The following is a 20,116-nucleotide window of genomic DNA, read 5'->3' on the forward strand; positions in this document are numbered from 1 at the left end:
CTGCTCAGTGAACGCTGACCAGCTGTACATCTATTTCTAAATACATTTCAGCATTCCTGATTGCCTTCTGTAGTTTAAATTCTCCTTTGAACTGACTGTAACAACTTACGGATTCTTTCATAATGAATAAGTTAAAATGTTTGTCATGTGTTCATTTTATATTTGTATGAGAATCACAATTTTACCCTTTCTAAAAATTATCTTTTAACATTTATTTAATGTAGCAAAATGGGTTTGGCTGATAGGGAAATTGTCTCTGAAATTTCTCCCTGCTGGAACACCTGGCAGGCAGGTGAGCTCATGATTTCAGTCTACCCTCCTGGAGTATTTGTAGAAACCGTGGATGTGAGTTTGTGCCCCTGAAACACTGTGTCACATGCCTCTGTTATTGGGGTTCTGGAAACAATGCCTGGAGCTGAACTTGGACCTTGGTTGGGGGGGTTCCTTCTTGGGGGCATACCTACTTCTTCTGTGGTGGGTTTTCTCCTCCTGCCTTGCCTGGGCCACACATCTGGGCAGGGGCTGCTGAGATTCCCATGGCGCAAATAGGGCCCCAGGGCAGTTAGAGAAGTGAGGGCTTTGAATTCAGAGACTTTAGTTACCTGCGTTGGTTTGACCTTTGCAATTTTTCCCCTTAGGACTTTAACTTTATTTTCTAATTTACATTGGAAAAATGATATTCCATTCAGTTATTTGAAAATAGCATGGTTGGAACCATTTGGGTATGTCAATCCACTTTTTAACCATACATTTTATGATATCTAAATACAGAACAAGAATTTCCTATGACAATTTAGGTCCTGGATTGAAATATGCTGCAAATGTAGAATACACACCAGATTTCAAAGACTTAATACAGAAAAACAAACAAAAACATTCCATTAGGCTGTTTTCTATTGATTACATGTGAAATGATATCTTTGATATACTGGGTAAAATAACATATATAATTGCAATTAACTACACCTTTCTCTAATGTTGTGAAACGTGATATGAGAAAATTTGCGATGACATGCACGGCTGGCATCACGGGGACAGGCCGCTCTGGACCATGAATTCTCCCATGCCTCTCCGCTTCTTCCTCACTTACCAGGGGACACCAAGTGGGCCTGAACCCCGCTTTTCTGCTTTGAATGCCTAACCCCTGGCAACGTCTTGTCTTCTTCCCGGGGGATCACTCCGCCTGCTTTCCCCAGTCTACGACGGAGGGGTTTTGAGGTTCTGAGAGGGAAGACCCTAGACTTTACAGGCGTTCCCAGATCTGGCCGCTAGAGAACGCTGCGGCGCTGCCGCCGTTGCCAAGCAACTCGTGGCCCGGAAGCAGTTCTCCTCCCCGCCCGCCCCGCGGCGGCCACGCGCCGGACCATTTCCGGTTGGGCGGGAGCTGGGTCGCGGCGAGCAGGCTCCCGCGGCGGTAGCGCGATGACCACGCTGCGGGCCTTCACTTGCGATGACCTGTTCCGCTTCAACAACATGTGAGTGAGGCGGGCCCGGCCCTGGCCGCCGCTAGCGCGTCCCCGGGGGGAGGGAGCCGGGCGGACGTGCAGATGCCCAGTTGACCTTGGCTGGGCGAACATCCCCCCGCAGCCCTGCGCGCGGTGCGGGTGCCTCTCGGGGGCAGAGGGCGCCGGGCGGGATGGGGCCGCCTCTTGGGGGCTTGGGGGCGGGGTGGGGGACACCTCTCGGGGGGCGCAGGGCGGGGCGAGGGGCGCCGGGCGGGGCGAGGGGCGCCGGGAGGGGCGAGAGCACCTTCTGGGCAGCGGGAGGCGCCGGCCGGGCCCTGAGCCCCGCCTCCGGCCCGCGTCCAGTCCGTGCGGAGGCCAGGGGCTGGCCTAACAGCGAGGTTACCTTGTATCCGCGCGGGGTAACACTGTGGCCGCCGTCCGGGGCAGGGCGGGTTTTCGCGTCTTGTTACTGTTGCTGAACGTCTCGGCGGGGGCGCTGCTGGGGGAGGCCCACGGTGTGCACGTTCCTTCGTCCGAGTTAAGCCAGGGTCTGTGACTTGCAGGTACCATGCTTGTTTCTTTTTAGTTTTATTATGAAAATTTCTGAACACTTAAAAAGTTGACAGAATTTTATCGTGAACACGGATCAGCTGGACTCTACCGTAAACATTTCGCTACACTGGCATCATCACATTTCTGACCATCCATCCATCCATCTATCCATGCATCCATGCATCCTCCAATCCCAGACTCACTTTAAAGATCACAGGGCGTTTATGTGAAAACTAAGGATCAAGTAGTTCAGCTTCAAGTGTCAGGAGGATGGAAAGAACTTGAGATGCGGTGGCTAGAAACATTCAAAGAGGGGCTGAGCCTTGGAAGGTGGGTAAGTGTTGACAGTGGTGGGAAAAAAGGTTCTGGAGGAGGAAGCAGGTGCGGGTGTGGCCAGCAGCTGGGAGGTGACTGACTTGTAGGAGCGGGTTTCTGTAACTCAGAGGTCAGAGAAACTGGTAAGACTGGACTTCTGCTCGGTTGTTGGGGGGATTTTCTGTGGGGCCTCTCCAGGTCGGAGCAGTGCTTGGCACTGGAGAAACCCATTTCCTCCTCACAATTCTGTGGAGTAGGTGCCCTTCTTATCCCCATTTTTGGTGTATGTAAACTCAGGTACTGAGAGTGTGGGGCAATTGTCCAGGTGGTAGAGCCTTGTGTGGGAGTGGGCAGAGCAAGGAGACTAATTAAGGAGAGGGGCTTCAGGCCAGGTGGTTCTTAGAGGGGTCCCTGAGCACCAGCAACTTTTTGGTAATGTATATTCCCGGCAGCCCAGGAGCCTGAGCTCTGGGCCACAGAGCTGTGTGGGGCGGGGAGGCTGGAGGAGGTGTACTAGGCAGGTGAGCCATTTAGGAGGTCTTGGCAGTGGCCCAGAGATGACTTGACTAAGGCATGGGTTTGGGAAGCACAGGCCTGAGAGGTGACTGTGCCTTGAAGCTTCAAGGATAGATAAAGCAGAGCCTCTTGGAGAATGTTTTAACTGAAGACCTAGGAAGGGCCAACACTTTATATGAAAATGGATGGAGTAGAAGGAAGGGAGGGGAAGCCCTCCTTTCTCTCCCTTCCCTGTATTTGTTATAAGTAAACAAACAAGCTAGAGAATCATCTAGCTTGTTAAGGCCTCTTCAGAATATGCCGGTAGGGGAACTCCTCTTGCTCTTCACTTTCTCCTGTTCTCATTTTGATTAGAGCACTTCCATCAAGAACTCTGAGAATTACTGGAGTAGGGTGTTGCGGTAGTAATTGAAAGAAGCAGTGGATGTAGAAACATTGCAGTTAATGTAACAAATATTTTATTCTTGGAAAAATATTTTATGCCTGTTGTGCACCAGTGCTGAAGAGACTGTAGTGAACAAAACAGAAGAAAATGTTATCTTTATGGAATTTACAGTTTACTTATTGCTTGTGGGGTTTTAGTTCCCTGACCAGGGAATTGAACTCAGACCCTTGGCGCTCGGGACATTTTAGAGGGGAAAGTAAGATAGAACTTAGGGTTCAGTACAAAAGGAAAAATAAGAGCAGGAAAGGGAACTAGGGAGTGAGTGGGGATTCAGCTTTGGGTGAGGTGTTCAGGGAAGGTGGCAGGGCAGAGAGACCTGGTTGGGGGAGGGGGAGCATGTGGGCATTGGGTGCAGGGGACTTCCAGGCACAGGGAGTAGCAGTGCACAGATTCCTGTTTCAGACAGGAGGAGGAGGCCAGTGTGGCCAGAGCAGTGAGTGGGAGTGTAAGAACACAAGGTCCGAGTCAGAGGGCTCGACCTTGGAGAGGCCAGCATAGGACGCAGGCCTTTCTTCCATGGGGGCTCAGACACCCAGGTGGAGAAGGCAGCTGGGCACCCAGACACCAGAGTCTCAAGTTGAGGTCTGAGCTAAAGATAGAAATTTGGGGGTCAGGACTACATGGGTGGGATTAAAACCAGGTGGCTAGAGACTTCCCTGGTGGTCCAGCCGTTAAGACTCTGCGATCCCAGTGAAGGGGGCCTAGCTTCCATCCCGGGTCAGGGAACTAGATCCCGCATGCCTCAACAACAAAAAAATGATTCTGCATGGCAACGAAGATCCCGCACATGGCAGCAAAGATCCCAGGTGCCACAGCTAACACCTGGTGCATCCAAATAAATAAAAAACAAACAAAAAACCAGGTGGGTGCAGATGGGAAGAAAGAGGCTCCAGGAGATGCGCCCCAAGGCATCACATGTTAAAGGAGCGGCAGTGGCCCAGTGAGGTGGGAGGAAAACCTGGTGGTGGGTCTGGAGACTGAGAGAGGATAGCATTTCAGGAGGGCGGAGCTGTGAACTTGTCAAGTGTGTAGCATGTTTGTATGTTTCTTTCAGGGGAGCAGGGTCCTGGGTCCTGAGAGGCGGGGATCTGCTCACCAGCACTCCAGGACTGGGTCCAGGAGAGCAGGTGGAGTGTGGGCACAGAGGCTTTGGGTGGGTGGGGGTGGGGGTGAAGCTTTCTTCTTGCTGTTACGTTTTCTTCTTGAAATTGGAAGCAGCTGAGAGGGAAGGCGGCGCGTTGAGGAGACAGGAGAGGGTATAGCATAGTCCAGAATGAGTCCCACATGTGTTAGTTATTCTCCCGGTGTGGCTGCGGCGCCTCAAGATTGGTTTGGGAGTTCTGCAAGGTCAGCCATTTTCATGATAATATTAAGGGTTTTGGGGGGTTTTTTGCCTTTTTCATTCTCATTCTCTTACAAGTGCACAGTGGAGTTTTCAGATTTGTGATCATGTATCAGCAAGCATAACAAGACACAGAAATGAGAAACCAGTTGTTTTCTATTAAAGCAAACTAATAAGATTTGTATAATTAGTAAAATGCTATTCTTGTCACTAAACTTTTGTTGTTGTTGAAAATAGTGACTTTTTGGTTTAAAAAAAGTTATTCATATTAATATGTAATTGATTTATTTTTTAAATGAATGAATATTTAAAAATTTTAAATGTCAGTCGATGTAACCCACATAAACAGAAGTTCTGGGGGCCTTCAGTAATTTTTGAGTGTAAAGGGGTCTGTGAACTGCCGGTCTCCAGAAATGCAGTGTGGCTGTTTGCATTGTCGAGGGTCCCAAAGAAGAGTCTGACTGCATGTGCAGGAGGACGAGTTGAAGGTAGCTGTTTTGGGGTCTGGCAAAATAGTGGTTCCATTAGTTGAATAGGAAAGTGAGGGGCAGAGCTCTTTGTAGACAGAGGCAGGTGTGCATTTAAGAAATGCTGATTCGAGAGTGTGGTGATGGGATATGCTGGTGAGGCAGGCGCCCAGCAGCTCCAGAGCCAGCTCACGAGTCTCCCTCCGAGAACAAAATTAAAGTATGGGAATGGGGACAGTGGGGCAAAAGCTCGAGTGGTGAGAGGGCCCACATTTAGAGGGTGGGGTAAGGGGGGAGGAGGCAGAATCAGCAGGGAGGGTACCGGTCAGACGCTGTAGGGCTGGTTCCCCCATCTGTGATTGACACGCCAGGTGGATCCCCAGTTCCAGTAACGGTTTATTGCCATTTAGAAAATGCAAGGTTTTAGGGAATTCCCTGGCGGTCCAGTGTTGAAGACTCAGCGCTTTCACTGCTTTGGGCCCACTTGGATCCCCGGCTGGGAACTAAGATACCACTAGCTGCTGGGCAGGGCCAAAAAAAAAGAAAGAAAAGAAAGGAAGGTTTTGATCATGTATTAACTATAAATGAAAAGTACAGATGTCTTTATAGTGGCTGTGACGATGGCTCATTATGGTCATTAGATAGATTAAACCAACTTTCTTAGCTGTAAAGTTGGCTTTAACGTTGTGGATTTAACATTTTTTGTTTTCCCTGTGCGTGTTATTTTTAGTTGTAGTTGGCTTATTTAAAATGGTTTTGTAAATGCTGCTTACTGTTGACATTTCTCTTGTTTCTTTTAGTAACTTGGATCCACTTACAGAAACTGTATCCTTTTTTAAAAAATTAAATGAAGACTTACTAAGAGTAAGGAAAATAAAGGATCAAAAGGAAAAAAATTGACTTGAGTACTAAAAATGTTTAAAATTTGGAGGTCATCATAAGCCAGGGGTCCCCAACCTCTGGGCTAAGGACTGGTACTGGTCCACAGCCTGTTAGGAACCGGGCCGCACAGCAGGAGGTGAGCGGTGAGTGAGTGAAGCTTCATCTGCTGCTCCCCATCGCTCATGTTACCGCCTGAACATCCCACCCCCCTTTCCATGGAAAAATTGTCTTTCACAAAACCGGTCCCTGGTGCCAAAAAGGTTGGGGACTGCTGTCATAAACAACATTGAAAGCAATTAAAAAAAAAAAAAAAAAGTAAAAACCTTGGGAACAAGAGTTATCTTAACACCTTGCTGACAAGCTGCTAACATAATGACTCCATAAATCAAGAACAGTACAGTCCCCTGTCCACCCTGCCCCTCAGTATTAAGCATAGCTATGAGCAGCAGAAGGCAGTGACTTTAGGAGGGGCTATTTTTGCCTGGTATGATGGAGTCTAGAAAGGATGAGCAGCCCCGGTGGCTCCGTGATGTCACCAGTGACCGGGCTGTGCGCTGGAACCACTCTCCCATTTCCGGTGGCCCGGCTTCCTGTCCAGGTGACTCCCAGAGCCTGTGGCATCTCAGCCTTGTTACCGGCAGGAGGATCCATCAACAGGGGAAGGTGAGGGTATCCTTTCCTGACTCCCAAGGGTACATGTGGAAAGTGTAACACAGCCTTTTGCATCCTGTGGACTGGCCCCTGCCTTGTGTCACACTTGCCTATCTACAACAAAGTCTGGAATGAGCCTGATTTACACTGGGGCTTGTTGCTAAAGTGAAAAGAGGGATTTGGGATAACAATTAGCAGTATCTGTCATGCTCCCCAAGAGAAACATGGGCAAAGATGTGTGAAGTTAGGGTCCTCTGACCCTAACAGACCTACAGTCCCCACATTCTCAGTAGCTTAAAACACACAGTTGGATTTCTGGGTTATGTGCAATGTCTACTGCAGGGTAGGAGGGTAGTATTAATTGATAATTTAACAAAGAGGGCATATAGAAGGCTGTGAAAGTATTGAGTTCACTCTCACCAATTAAAAGACATTCAAATTAAAACCAAAAGGAGGCACTATGTTTTATCTATCAAATTATCAAGGATTTCAAGCAGTGATAAAACTCAAGGCTGATGAAGGTGAGGTGAGGGGAGCAGTCTCATAAACTGCTAGTGACAGAGTAAATGCTAGTCTTTCTGGAAGGCACTTTGGTAATGTAATACCTAGTAATTCAATTCCCTGGCAGCTGAAGATAATAAGAAACAGAGGCAGTTATGTCAGGGGTTGGCACACTAATGTGTGTGGGCTAGGTTTGGCCCCCCACTGCCTGTTTTTGTAAATAAAGCATTATTGGACACAGTCATGGTGAATAATTTACATATTTTCTGTGCTCTTGTCCTTGGCTTTCATGGTTGTTGTTTTTTAATTGAAATATAGTTTTTACAGTGTTGTGTAAGTTCAGTAGTTTTTTATGGTAAGAATGCATAGCAACCTAGAAATAAAAGAACCTTTCTTAATTTGGTAAAGGTTTTATATTAAAAAACCTTCAGCAAGCATTATACTTAAGTGAGAAATTAGATACATTCTCTTTAAGGTTGGGTGTAAGATGATGCCTAGTTACTACTACCCTTTAGCATAGTTCCAGAGGCATGGACCAATGGTATTGGAAAGAAGAAAGAAGTGAAAGTACAAGGATGAGAAAGGCAGAAATAAAACTGTCATTGTTTATAATCGATAATACAATCATCTATCTAGGAAAAAAGAACAACCTATTAAGAATAAGAGAGTTTAGCAATGTTAGAACCAAGATCAGGTTTTGAAAAATCAGTAGCATTTCTGTGTATTAGCAGTAGAAATCAAGAAACTATTTTAAATTGAATATTTAAAACATGAGTATCTACTTAAAGAACGTCATGCATAAAATTAAAAAGTTGAAAGACTGGAAGCAGACTTTTTTTTAATATCTAAAACTGACAGGAAGTGAATATCTAGAATATAACTTTTTTCTGTTTTGTGCTTTTTAAAAAAATTTTTTGGAGTATAACTGATTTACGATGTGTTAGTTTTAGGTGTAGAGCAGAGTGATTCAGTTATACATCTATTCATTCTTTTTCAGATTCTTTTCTCAGATTATATGTTATCACAGAATATTGAGTAGAGTTCCCTATGCTATGCAGTAGGTCCTTGTTTTCTATCTTATATATAGTAGTGTGTGCATGTTAACCCTAAATTCCTGATTTGTACCTCTCCCCACCCCCCACCTTTCCCCTTTGGTAACCATAGTTTGTCTTCAATATCTGTAAGCGTGTTTCTATTTTGTATATAAGTTCATTTGTATCAATGTTTAAATTAGATTCCACATATCAGTGATATGATGTTTGTGTTTGTCTGATTTGCTTCATTGAATATAATAATCTCTGGGTTCATGTTGCTGCAAATGGCATTATTTCATTCTTTTTTATGGCTGAGTAGTATTCCATTGTATATATGTACATCTTATTTATCCATTCCTCTGTTAATGGACATTTAGGTTGCTTCCATGTCTTGGCTATTGTAAATAGTGCTGCAGTGAATACTGGGGTTCATGTGTCTTTTCGAGTTTTCTCCTGATATATGCCCAGGAGTGCGATTGCTGAATCATATGGTAGTTCTATTTTTAGCTTTTTAAGGACCCTCCATACTGTTCTCCATAGTGGTTGTACCAAACACATTCCCACCAGCAGTGTAGGAGGGGTGCCGTTTCTCCACATGCTCTTCAGCATATATTGTGTTTAGACTTTTTGATTAATGGCCAGTATGAGATGATACTGCATTATAGTTTTGGCTTGCACTTCTCTGATAATTAGTGATGTTGAGCATCTTTTCATGTGCTTTTTAGCCATCTATATGTCTTTGGAGAAATGTCTATGTAGATCTTCTGCCCATTTTTTCATTGGCTTGTTTTTTGTTTTTGATATAGAGCTGCATGAGCTGTTTGTATATTTTGGAGCTTAATCCCTTGTTGGTAGCTTCATTTGCAAATATTTTCTCCTGTTCTGCGGGTTGCCTTTTTGTGTTGTTTATGGTTTCCTTTGCTGTGCAGAAGCTTTTAAGTTTTATTAGGTTCCATTTATTTATTTTTGTTTTTATCTTCATTACTCTAGGAGGTGAATCAAAAAAGATCTTGCTGCGATTTATGTCAAAGAGTGTTTTGCCTGTGTTTTCCTCCAAGAGTTTTATAGTGTCTGGCCTTACATTTAGGTCTTTGATCCATTTTGAATTTTTTTTGTGTGTATGGTGTTAGGGAGGGTTCTAATTTCACTCTTCTACATGTAGCTGTCCAATTTTCCCAACACCATTTATTGAAGAGACTATCTTTTCTCCATTATATATTCTTGCCTTTTGTCATAGATTAGTTGACCATAGATGTGTGGGTTTAACCTGTGGGCTTTCTATCCTGTTCCATTGATCTGTATTTCTGTTTCTGTGCCAGTACTGTACTGTTTTGATGACTGTAGCTATGTAGTACAGTCTGAAGTCAGGGGGCCTGATTTCTCCAGCTCTGTTTTTCATTCTCAGGATTGCTTTGGCTATTCGGGGTCTTTTTGTTACCATACAAATTAATTTTTTTTTTTTTTTAGTTCCATAAAAAATGCCATTGCTAATTTGATAGGGATTGTAGTTGAATTTGATTGCATTGGGTCGTATAGTTGTTTTAACAATGATTCTTCCAATCAAAGAGCATGATATATTTTTCCATCTGTTTTGTCATCTTTGATTTCTTTCATCAGCATCTTATAGTTTTCAGAGTACATGTCTTTTTTCCCCTAGGTAAGTGTCCTCGCTTTGTTCCTGATGTTAGAGGGAATGCTTTCAAAAGCTTTCCACTGTTGAGAATATAATGTTATCTGTGGATTTGTCATATATGGCCTTTATTATGTTTAGGTAAGTTCCCTCTATGCCCGCTTTCTGGAGAGTTTTATCATCATAAATCAGCACTGAATTTTGTGAAAAGCTTTTTCTGCATCTATTGAGATGATCACATGGTTTTTATTCTTCAGTTTGTTAATGTGGCATATCACACTGATTGACTTGTGGATATTGAAGAATCCTTGCATCCCTGGGGTAAATTCCACTTGATCATGGCCCTGTTGTTGCCTGTACCTATAGTTGATTTTTTCTGCTGTTAGTATTCCACTGACGTAACACAGGGGCTAACAAACATTTTCTGTAAAAAGCCAGACAGTAAATATTCAAGGCTGTGTGGACCATACGGTCACTGTTGCATCCACTCAAACTGTGAAAGCCACAGCAAATCCGAAGGAACTTCTCTATGTGGGAAAGGCTACAACTAAAATAAAAAATATCACGAATGGGAAAGCTCACCAGTAAAGGCAAACATAAAGTAAATGTAAGAAATCATCCACACACAAATATATCAAAACCAGCAATCATGAGTTGCTTTAGGTGTAAGGTTAGGTTGTTTACTTGAGATATCTCTTGTTTTCTGAGGTAAGATTGTATTGCTGTAAATTTTCCCCTTAGAACTGCCTTTTCTGTGTCCCATAGGTTTTGGGTTGTTGTGTTTTTGTTGTCATTTGTCTCTAGGTATTTTTTTATTTCTTTTATTTCTTCAGTGATCCACTGGTTGTTTAGTAACATTTTTCTGCCTACACGTGCTTGTGTTTTATGCAGTTTTTTCCCCCTATAATTGATTTCTAATCTCATAGTGTTGTGGTCAGAAAAGATGCTTGATGTGATTTCAGTTTTCTTAAATTTACTGAGGTTTGATTTGTGGCCCAGTACATGATCTCTCCTGGAGAATGTTCCATGGGCACTTGAGAAGAAAGTGTATTCTGCCAATTTTGGATGGAATGTTCTGTAAATATCAGTTAAGTTCATCTGCTCTAATGTGTCATTTAAGCCCTGTGTTTCCTGATTGATTTTCTATCTAGATGATCTATCCAGTGGTGAAAGTGGTATGTTGAAGTCCCCCACTATTTGTGTTACTGTTAATTTCTCTTTTTACAGCTGTTAACACTTGCCTTATGTATTGAGGTGCTCCTATGTTGGGTGCATATATATTTACAATTGTTACATCTTCTTGGATTGATCCCTTGATCATTATGCAGTATCCTTCCTTGTTTACAACAGTCTATCTTGTCTGATATGAGTATTGCTACTCTAGCTTTCTTTTGATTTCCATTTGCATGGGATACCTCTTTCCATCCCCTCACTTTCAGTCTGTATGTTTCTCTAGATCTGAAGGGGGGGGGGGTCTCTTGTAGACAGCACATATACGGGTCTTGTTTTGTATCCATTCAGCTAGTCTGTGTCTCGATTGGAGCATTTACTCCATTTACATTTAAGGTAATTATTGATAGGCATGTTCTTATTGCCATTTTGTTAATTGTTTTAGGTTTATTTTTGAAGGTCTTTTTTTTCTTCCCTTCCTCATTTGTTCTCTTCTCTTGTGCTTTGACATCTGTCTTTAGTGTTGTGTTTGGATTACTTTTTCTTTTTTGTGTGTATATTAATAGATTTTTGGTTTGTGGTTCCCATGAGGTTTTGATATAGCAGTCCACATACGTACAAGATTGTTTTAAGTTGCTGGTCTCACTTTCCAATATCCTGCATTTGTACTCTTCTCACGATTGCTGGTTTTAATATCATATTTGTGTGTGGATGATTTCTTACATTTACTTTATGTTTCCCTTTACTGGTGAGCTTTCCCATTCGTAATATTCTTGATTTTAGTTGTAGCCTTTCCCACATAGAGAAATTCCTTTGGATTTGTTGTGGCTTTCACAGTTTGAGTGGTTGCAACAGAGACCGTATGGTCCACACAGCCTTGAATATTTACTGTCTGGCTTTTTACAGAAAATGTTTGTTAGCCCCTGTGTTACGTCAGTGGAATACTAACAGCAGAAAAAATCGACTATAGGTACAGGCAACAACAGAGCTACACATCAGAAGCAAAGTTCAGTGGAAAAAGCAAAGAAACTCCGTAATTTTCATTTGTATTTTTAAAATTATGACCTGTTAAAGACGTCTCCATGTTTTAAAAAAAGTGAAAGGATTTTAAAGAATTTTGAATGACTCTGTATATAAGGGAAAGTATTAGGATGCAAATCATCCTACATGGTGTGCTTCCCGTTGCACTTAAACTTTTTGGCAAAAGTCCCATAATCCAGGTGAGGCCACGTTTCAGAGTAACTTGCCAGGGCTTTGTGGTCCGTGAGCCTGCACCCGGGGCTCCTCCAGTAGCCAGAGAAAAGATGGTTACAGTGTCAGAGGCTGGATCACAGAAAGACTTGCTGGCTGCCATGTTAAGGGTTATGTTTGAAGAGACAGAATAAAGGCTGTCCTTTAGAGGAGAGTTTGAAGAATTTACTACTGAATAGATTTTGCAGGAAGTTTAAAAAAAAAAAAAAAGGTTCCTGGTGTCCCCTTATAGAACTGCATCGGCAAGCTTATCCTAAGAAGTATAGGAATGAGTAGAAGTCAGCAAGGACACTGGGGTTGAAAAGTTAAGTCATGAACAGAGTACTCAGGCATTCACTTTTAAGTCAATTGTTTTGGGTTTTTTTGAGTTTTTTTGCATTATTAGAAATGGAGAATTTGAATCAGTGGAGGGGAAAAACTGCATTTGTTAAGTAGTCTTTGGAAGTACTTAAGTTTAAAGTTATTTTCACCATGCCATGGGTGAAGCTAATGTAGGAATTAGTCATTAATTTCCCTGTGCAATTATGGAAAAATAAACATACTGAGCATGTGCTTTTTGCTAGGCACCAGGGATAGAGGGAACATGACATTCATATTCTAAGGGGAGAAAGTAAACAAGTAAGAATATCAGGTGATGATTAAGTGCTGTGCAGGGATCTAGACACAGTGTGAGCAGCAGGGAGACAGACTGTAGAACTTGGGAGCCTGGTTCTCTGCTGTCTTTTGGATGGTGTGGTCTCCATTCACATTTGAGGTTATATATTCAGGCAATATTCTTAAAAATTAGTGCTAACCTAAATATTCCATGTAATGAGTTGATTACAGACATCATATATTGGCTGCAGGTAAACTAACAATATGCCTTTTAAAGGAGACTTAAAAATACCCCTTTTAAGAAGAACTCTGACTGTCTATTACTTTGCATCCTCCTTAACCAGACTTTAGTATGGGATTCCTTTTTACTTACAGTACCTCGCCCACTGGCCAGAGTATTTCATCGTTGCAGAGGCCCCTGGTGGAGAGTTGATGGGTTATAGTAAGTATAATACCACTAGTACTTTTTTGGATAGGCAGTTAAGATTAAAACTGACTTTTTAGGTTTTAACTGTTTTAGATTGATTGCAGAACTGGGAGTATAATCATGATGCCTATAATTTTATTTCCTTTTCAACCATTTGACAACTCACTGATCTCTTCTGTTTTAGGTACTATGCTAGGCCCAGGGGACACAGCAGGGACCCAGACAGACCAGGTTGCACTGCTAACAAAAATTTGAGCTGTAGATTGTCTCTTATGTGTACATACACACATACATACCCACTTGAAATGTAGATATTTTAAAAAATACGTATCAACTAAAAGCTCTAGTGACAATTAGTTTACATGATTTTAAGTATTACTTAAAAATCAGAACTTGTTCATTAGTTTCCTTTATAATAAAAATGTACCAAACAGTATTTCTGTATGTGTAAGTCCTAGTGTTTAAGTTACTGGATGTGATCTTTTGTTGGCAGTCATGGGTAAAGCAGAAGGCTCGGTGGCAAGGGAAGAATGGCATGGGCACGTCACAGCTCTGTCTGTTGCCCCGGAATTTCGACGCCTTGGTTTGGCTGCTAAACTTATGGAGTTATTAGAGGAGATTTCAGAAAGGTGGGAGCCTGTTTTTCAAATAATTTTTGAATTCTAACCATTTGATTTTTCTGTTGGTGAACATTGGTCAGATTTTTTCCTTCAGGTTGAATATCTGTTATGATTCACAGTTTCATAGGAATTTCATTTTCAGTCTCTAATAGTCCTTACAATTCTGTCACATATTCAGAGTGATATTATTGTCCCTATTTTGCCACTGAGGAAAATTAAGGCAAAGTGAGTGACCTGCTGTCAGGTCATGAGCTGGGTAATTGGTGGAATCAAAATCTAGCTCTCAAGGTTTCTGGTAGTGTCCTTGCCACTGTGGCAGGTATTCCCAGATTCTTCATTAACGTTGCCCTTGGCATCTCTGTGGTTTTTTTCATAGTGCCCTAGGCTAAAGAAAAGTTTAATCTTAAGCAGTGATGTCCTAGCAAGCTAGTAGCTATCTGGAAAAAATAAACAAATTGAAAGAAAAAATGCTTTCATTTCATTGTTAAATAAGTGGTTACCCCTGATGAGATGTGTGCACCTGCTGGGCACTGTATGGCTTCTCAAACCTTGGAACCAGATTCCACAGAACCACCTTCATTGTTTCATGTTGATTTTCATGTAGTCCTGGGGGTTTTTTAATCACAGGAATTGCCAAAAGCCTGGCTTCATAAAGATATTATGTCACCAAAAGGAATATAATGTGATATATTTGTGAACTATATAAAGCTAGTATTTGCCAGTGTCCAACATGTAAGGTTTGCCTGTGTTTTCCCTAAACATTTGAAATATTCTGTAGCACCTCCATGAGTTTGGGAACTGCCAACATTGTGGCTTTTTTTTTTTTTTTAAGACCTGTTTTATGTATCAAACACTCATTATGTATTACTTTTATTAAATCTATTGAAGTAGAATGTCTTAAAGAAGTAACCATGGCCTGAAAACACTGAGCCAAGTCAATGGCAAGAGGGAACCTTGTTTCAGCTGAAAAAGCAGTCTAGTCCTTAAGAATCTTAAAAATTCTTCCTAGAATGAATAGGGAAGATGAGAAAATTTTTAGCAAGGTTATAGTTTACACACATTAGTTAATGGCATATCTTGTTGAAAAAAAGTATTTGGCAATATTATAATATAGTGGACAGGGAGTTAGGAAATGTTCTAATTAGTCATGACCTTGCACGTAAGATTTAATGTAGGATATGCTATCTTAGAGTAGAAAACACTACAGTCACTTCCCCTCCAGTTTCTAAACCTTCATTACTTTACAGTAGTTGCTAAGATTTAAGTGACCTATATTTGTATAGGGGTGTGTGTGTGCCTATATATACATACATATATGCATGTATTTTTAATGTGTACACTAAAAATAGAAACAGTATGTAATTTCCAAAGAGAAAAACAGAATAATGAAAATCAATTCAAAAGAAGAAAGAAAAAGGAAACTAAAGTGGCAAAACAAATAAAAAGCATAAAATAAGGTGGTAGCAATGAATCCAAATATAATTGATAAATACACCAGTAAATGTTAATGGACTAATGATTCCAGTTAAAAGACAAGGACATCAGGAAGACAAGTATTGCATGATTCCACTTAGATACCTAAAGTACTTAAATTCATAAAGAGTGGAATGGTGGCTGCTGGGGGAGGGGGAAATGGGAAGTTATTAATCAGTGGGCATAAGGTTTCAGTTCAGCAAGATGAATAAGCTCTGGAGTTGGATGTATAGCAGTCGTACCTATGGTCAAAAATAGTGTATGTTTAAAATTTACTAAAAGGGTAGATCTCATGTTAAGTGTTCTTAGGACAGTAAGATTAAAAGATGATAGACTGTCAGAACTGTATTCTATTTACAGGAAGTATGTGTAAAGATTAACAGAAAGATTGAAAAGTAAAGAAATTTTTTAAATCATCATGCAAATTCTAACCAAATTAGGGTGTACTTAACAAGTCACATTATAGTTCAATAATTACCAGAATAGAAAAGGGTAACTGTGTATTGATAACAGAGTTATTAATCAGGGAGACGTAATAATTAAAAATTTTATGTACCCAGTGACAAATTCAAGTGCAACAACTGACAAACCTGCAAGAAGAAATGTAATCATAATTAGAGATATGAATATGCCTCTTCCTAATTGTTAGAGCAATCAGAAATTGATTAAGGGTATAGAGAACAGGGGTCAACAAAGTTTTTCTGGGCCAGACAGTAAATATTAAGGCTTCACAGGCCAACTAAGGTCTACTGCTTATATATATATATATATTTTAAACAACCCTTCAAAATTGTAAAAAAAAAAAAAACCACTTTTAGCGTGAGAGCAGTATAAAAATAGGTTGCAAGCTGACCCCTGCCTTAACTAATTTCAATCAGTAGCCAAAAATCTTTCCACAGAGAGAGCTATGGCTTCTCTGGCTAATTTCACCAACGATTTAAGAAATAATGACTTTAAGTTCAGTTTTACACACAAAAAGGGAACAATCCTCAACTTATTTTTTAAGGCTAGGATAACCTTGATAACAAAACCTGATGTATAAGGAAGGAAGATCTCATGACAGATGCAAAAGCCCCAGAAAAATGTTAGCAAAATGTATTCAGCAGTTCATGAAAAGGATAACGCATCAGGGGAAGTTTGTTTTAATGTTAATTAGAATGTATTCTGCCAATTAATAGACTAAACATTTTTTTATCTCAGTAAATGTAGAAAATGCTTTGATAAAATCCACTGTTCACTCTTGATAAAAACTGTTAGCAATCTAGGAAATAGAAAGGGAAAACTTCCTTAATCTGAAAAAAAAAAAAAGAACATTTACTGCAAACCTGTAGTGTTAGTGGTGATGCACTGAATGCTTTGTGGGACAGAACAAGATGCATGAAGTTGGCTTCTCTCCAGTAGTTTACTGAAAATCCTTGACCATACAGTGAAGCAAGAAAAATAAAAGGTATGAGGATTGAGATGAAACAAAGCTGTTATATTGGACAGATAAGACTACAAATAGAAAACCTACAAGAATCTACACATAAATGTTTAGAATTTTAATAAAACAAGTAAAGTTGCTGGATATAAAGTTAGTATAAATTCAATTGCATTTCTATACAAACAGTAACATTTAGAAGAGGATGTGATTTGCATTGGTATCAGTACATTAAGCCCTTAGGAAAAATCTAACAAAAGCTGTGCAAGACCTCTCTGAAGTTTATACAACTTTATCCAGAGAGAGTACACATGACCTATGTAAGTGGAGAGAGGACCTACCTCTGCAGTGTAGGGGATTCTATACTGTAGACAGGTACCTGGATCCACAGAGCCAGTGTAACTGCAGTCCAAATTTCAGGTCTTTTCTGTGTGACTTGTTGATTCTGAAACTTACAGAGTATGGAAGGAGCCAAAAAGAGGTAAGGCACTCTTGAATAACAACAAATTGGGTATAGCTGTCTAGGCCAGTGGAACAGAATTTGAGACAAAGACGCAGGAACACACAGATTTTAACATACCTTGGAGGAGGCAACTGCATATCAGAGGTGAAGGATACACTTTCCAGTAAACGTGGTGGCAGCACTGGATATCCATATGGGAAAAGATTTTTCCCACAGTACCTTACCCATACACAGATCAATTCCAAATTTATTAAAAACCTAGATGTGAAGAGCAAAACTAAAAAGCCCTTTGAAGCACCTTTAAAGGAGAGTGTCTCCATAACCTCAGGGTAGAAGAGAACTTCTCAAGCCACAAAAAATGCAAACTGAAAGGAAGGCTCATATATTCAGCTTCACTGGAATGCAGTAACTGTTCATCAAATGATGCAAAAGGATGATAAGACAAGTCACAAATTGGGGAAAAGATGTGCACCATTCTTTACACAAGGTTGAACATCCAGAAAACAAAGAGAACTACAAGTGGGGAAAATAAAAAATGTATGAAAGACCAATAAGACCGTACAGAATGAGAAATCTAAAGGGTTGACAAAAATATTCTCAACCTTGTTAGTTATCAGAAGTGCCAGCTAAAATTACCCTGAGATGCCATTATATCATAAGACTTTCAAAAATAAAAATGTCAGCTGCACCAGGCCTTGGCAGTGTGGGGTCTATCCCTTCTTTGGGAGTGTCAGGTGGCACATGCAGGCTGGGAGACAGGCATTATCTGCTAAAGTTGAAGTTGTCCCTGTGAGCCAGCGGTGACACTTCTAACTGCAGACCTTAGACACGACACAACAAAAATACAGCAGCAGCAGAGTTGATAACTGATAGGACCACGGACATCTCATAGTGCGTCCATGCAGTGGACTCTAAACACGGAGGACAAACGAGTTCCAGCTGCCCCCGGGGCTGACTCAGTACCGACTGAGAGGCAAGTCGCTAGAGAGTAAAGTATGACTCCATTCAGGTAACGTTCACAAACAGGAGAAACTAAACTAGAACAGGTGGGAAGTCTACTGCATAAAGCAAGGTGCTGATGATCACACGATCAGAACGTGGAGACCTGGGTAAGGGAAGGGCTGTCACTGTCGAGAGGGACTGGAGGGCTTCAGAGCTGTGACCAGTGTCCTGTAGTTACACAGCCACACTCGTGCTTTCTTCAAAACTTATAATTTGTACATATGGGTAAAAATATGACTGGTAAAATGAATATATGTTACTATAATATCAAATACACAGTAATTTTTTAAAGCCAGGTAAGAGAGTTGTGGTTAAAAAAAAATGCTTTCTTTAAAGTTTATCTTTTAGGAAAACGTAGGTTTTGAAATGTTACAGAAATAAAGTCATCTTTTTGTGCAAAATAATTGCCATAAATCCTCAGCGGTAAAAACTGATAATATGATGTAATCAGCTGCAGGGTCCCACAGTACCATCCTATGAGTAGCAGTCAAAGCAAGTAGTTTTAAAAATTACATAAGTATTATTTTCTAGGACTTCTTCCATTCTGATTTTTTTTTGTCTTTAAATTACAGAAAGGGTGGATTTTTTGTTGATCTCTTTGTAAGAGTGTCTAACCAAGTTGCAGTAAACATGTACAAGCAGCTGGGCTACAGCGTGTATAGGACGGTCATAGAGTACTACTCGGCCAGCAACGGGGAACCTGACGAGGATGCTTATGGTGAGCCCAGCGTCCACATTCATCCTACATGCTGAAACACTCGGCTACTTTAATACACTTAGAAGAATCGAATTTAAAATTTGAAATGTAATATTTAAATCTTTAACTTGCCTTTATGAACCTAGCACTAATTAACTTATATTAACTAACCAGTGGTTAATTACTGTCAATTATTGTTTTACTATTACAGACACATTATTTTACTAAGATACTGTTAAAATAACATCTGTAGGAAGAGCTGAATCCCAGCTGGGGTTTGGTTAGTGTTTGGTGTACTCGTGATTGGGAATCTCATAAATACATTTCTCTTAGAATCTGGTCGAAGTGGGGGTAGGGGACAAAACCTCTTATGGTTTTGTTTTTTCTAAACCTATACACTTTAAATTTGATATAAAATGCTCTGACATTTGGGTACTTACATTAAACTTTGCTTCCTAACAGATATGAGGAAAGCACTTTCCAGGGATACTGAGAAGAAATCCATCATCCCATTACCTCATCCTGTGAGGCCAGAAGACATTGAATAACCCTGAGCAGTGGTTCTTAGGCTGATGATGCTCCAGATAGTTTATGGACATTGTTACTTTCATTGGATGATCTTGGAGCTCTATTAGGAGAAAAGGGAATTGTTTAGATCATAAAGACTTCAAGAAAGCACAGGTTATAAACATATTTTAAGTCTCTTTTCCTGTTAGCAATATCATACCTTCTGAAGCTGTTCACTGTAATAAAATTCAACCAAAAAAGGCAGCTAGGTCAGAAGGAAACATTCCACTATCATGCTTCATAGTATAATATTCATGATATGCTAGGGGAAAAGCTTGTTCTAATCTCCTCCTAAATTCTGTGCCTGAGAACCACTGCTGCATATATATTTTTTATTTTGTACTGAATTGTTAATTGAAGCTTTAAAAGCATATATGAAATGTATAAATCTAAGATATATAATGCACTGTTGACTCTATGAATGTTTTCTGGAAATTTGTTGGTCATTTATAAACCTAAAGTTCTCCCAGGATTGAGAATGTTGTTTCCCTTACGTTTTTCATTTATATACAAAAGCACTATTTGAAGGCTTACTTGAACAGTCCCCGCCCAGCACATTTAAGCTTCCTTCTTGCAGAATAAGTTCTTCCCAGATACTTATTATTTCCATACTGCCGTCTCAGGTCTTTATCTAGTCTCACAATGCTTTGCT

The 20,116-nt window shown here is 40.7% G+C and overlaps 1 protein-coding gene across 4 annotated transcripts; it reads left to right on the plus strand.

The window, feature by feature from the left end:
- The first annotated feature begins 1,343 nt into the window (after positions 1 to 1,343).
- Positions 1,344 to 19,943, plus strand: NAA20 (N-alpha-acetyltransferase 20, NatB catalytic subunit). Of its 4 annotated transcripts, none has more exons than XM_057701158.1 (6): positions 1,344 to 1,475; positions 5,883 to 5,907; positions 13,147 to 13,237; positions 13,716 to 13,851; positions 18,773 to 18,918; positions 19,360 to 19,943. In XM_057701158.1, the coding sequence occupies exons 1-6, from the start codon at positions 1,423 to 1,425 to the stop codon at positions 19,443 to 19,445; spliced, it is 537 nt and encodes a 178-aa protein (XP_057557141.1). In that variant the 5' UTR covers positions 1,344 to 1,422; the 3' UTR covers positions 19,446 to 19,943. The 4 variants fall into 4 exon arrangements, with proteins under 4 accessions (XP_057557141.1, XP_057557139.1, XP_057557137.1 ...); XM_057701156.1 differs by lacking the exon at positions 5,883 to 5,907 and adding an exon at positions 4,328 to 4,400 and having other exon boundaries at positions 1,408 to 1,475; positions 13,171 to 13,237; XM_057701154.1 differs by lacking the exons at positions 1,344 to 1,475; positions 5,883 to 5,907 and adding an exon at positions 6,115 to 6,633.
- Positions 19,944 to 20,116: the final 173 nt, after the last annotated feature.

This window comes from Hippopotamus amphibius, chromosome 12 (genome assembly GCF_030028045.1).
Source record: "Hippopotamus amphibius kiboko isolate mHipAmp2 chromosome 12, mHipAmp2.hap2, whole genome shotgun sequence".
NCBI lineage: Eukaryota > Metazoa > Chordata > Mammalia > Artiodactyla > Hippopotamidae > Hippopotamus > Hippopotamus amphibius.

Coding starts and splice junctions, on each gene's coding strand:
- NAA20 (XM_057701154.1), top strand. CDS start 6,451: ATGATGGAGTCTAGAAAGGATGAGCAGCCCCGGTGGCTCCGTGATGTC. Junction 6,634..13,146: donor ATCAACAGGGGAAGGTGAGG/GTATCCTTTCCT, acceptor ACCAGACTTTAG/TATGGGATTCCTTTTTACTT. Junction 13,238..13,715: donor TGGAGAGTTGATGGGTTATA/GTAAGTATAATA, acceptor TTTTGTTGGCAG/TCATGGGTAAAGCAGAAGGC.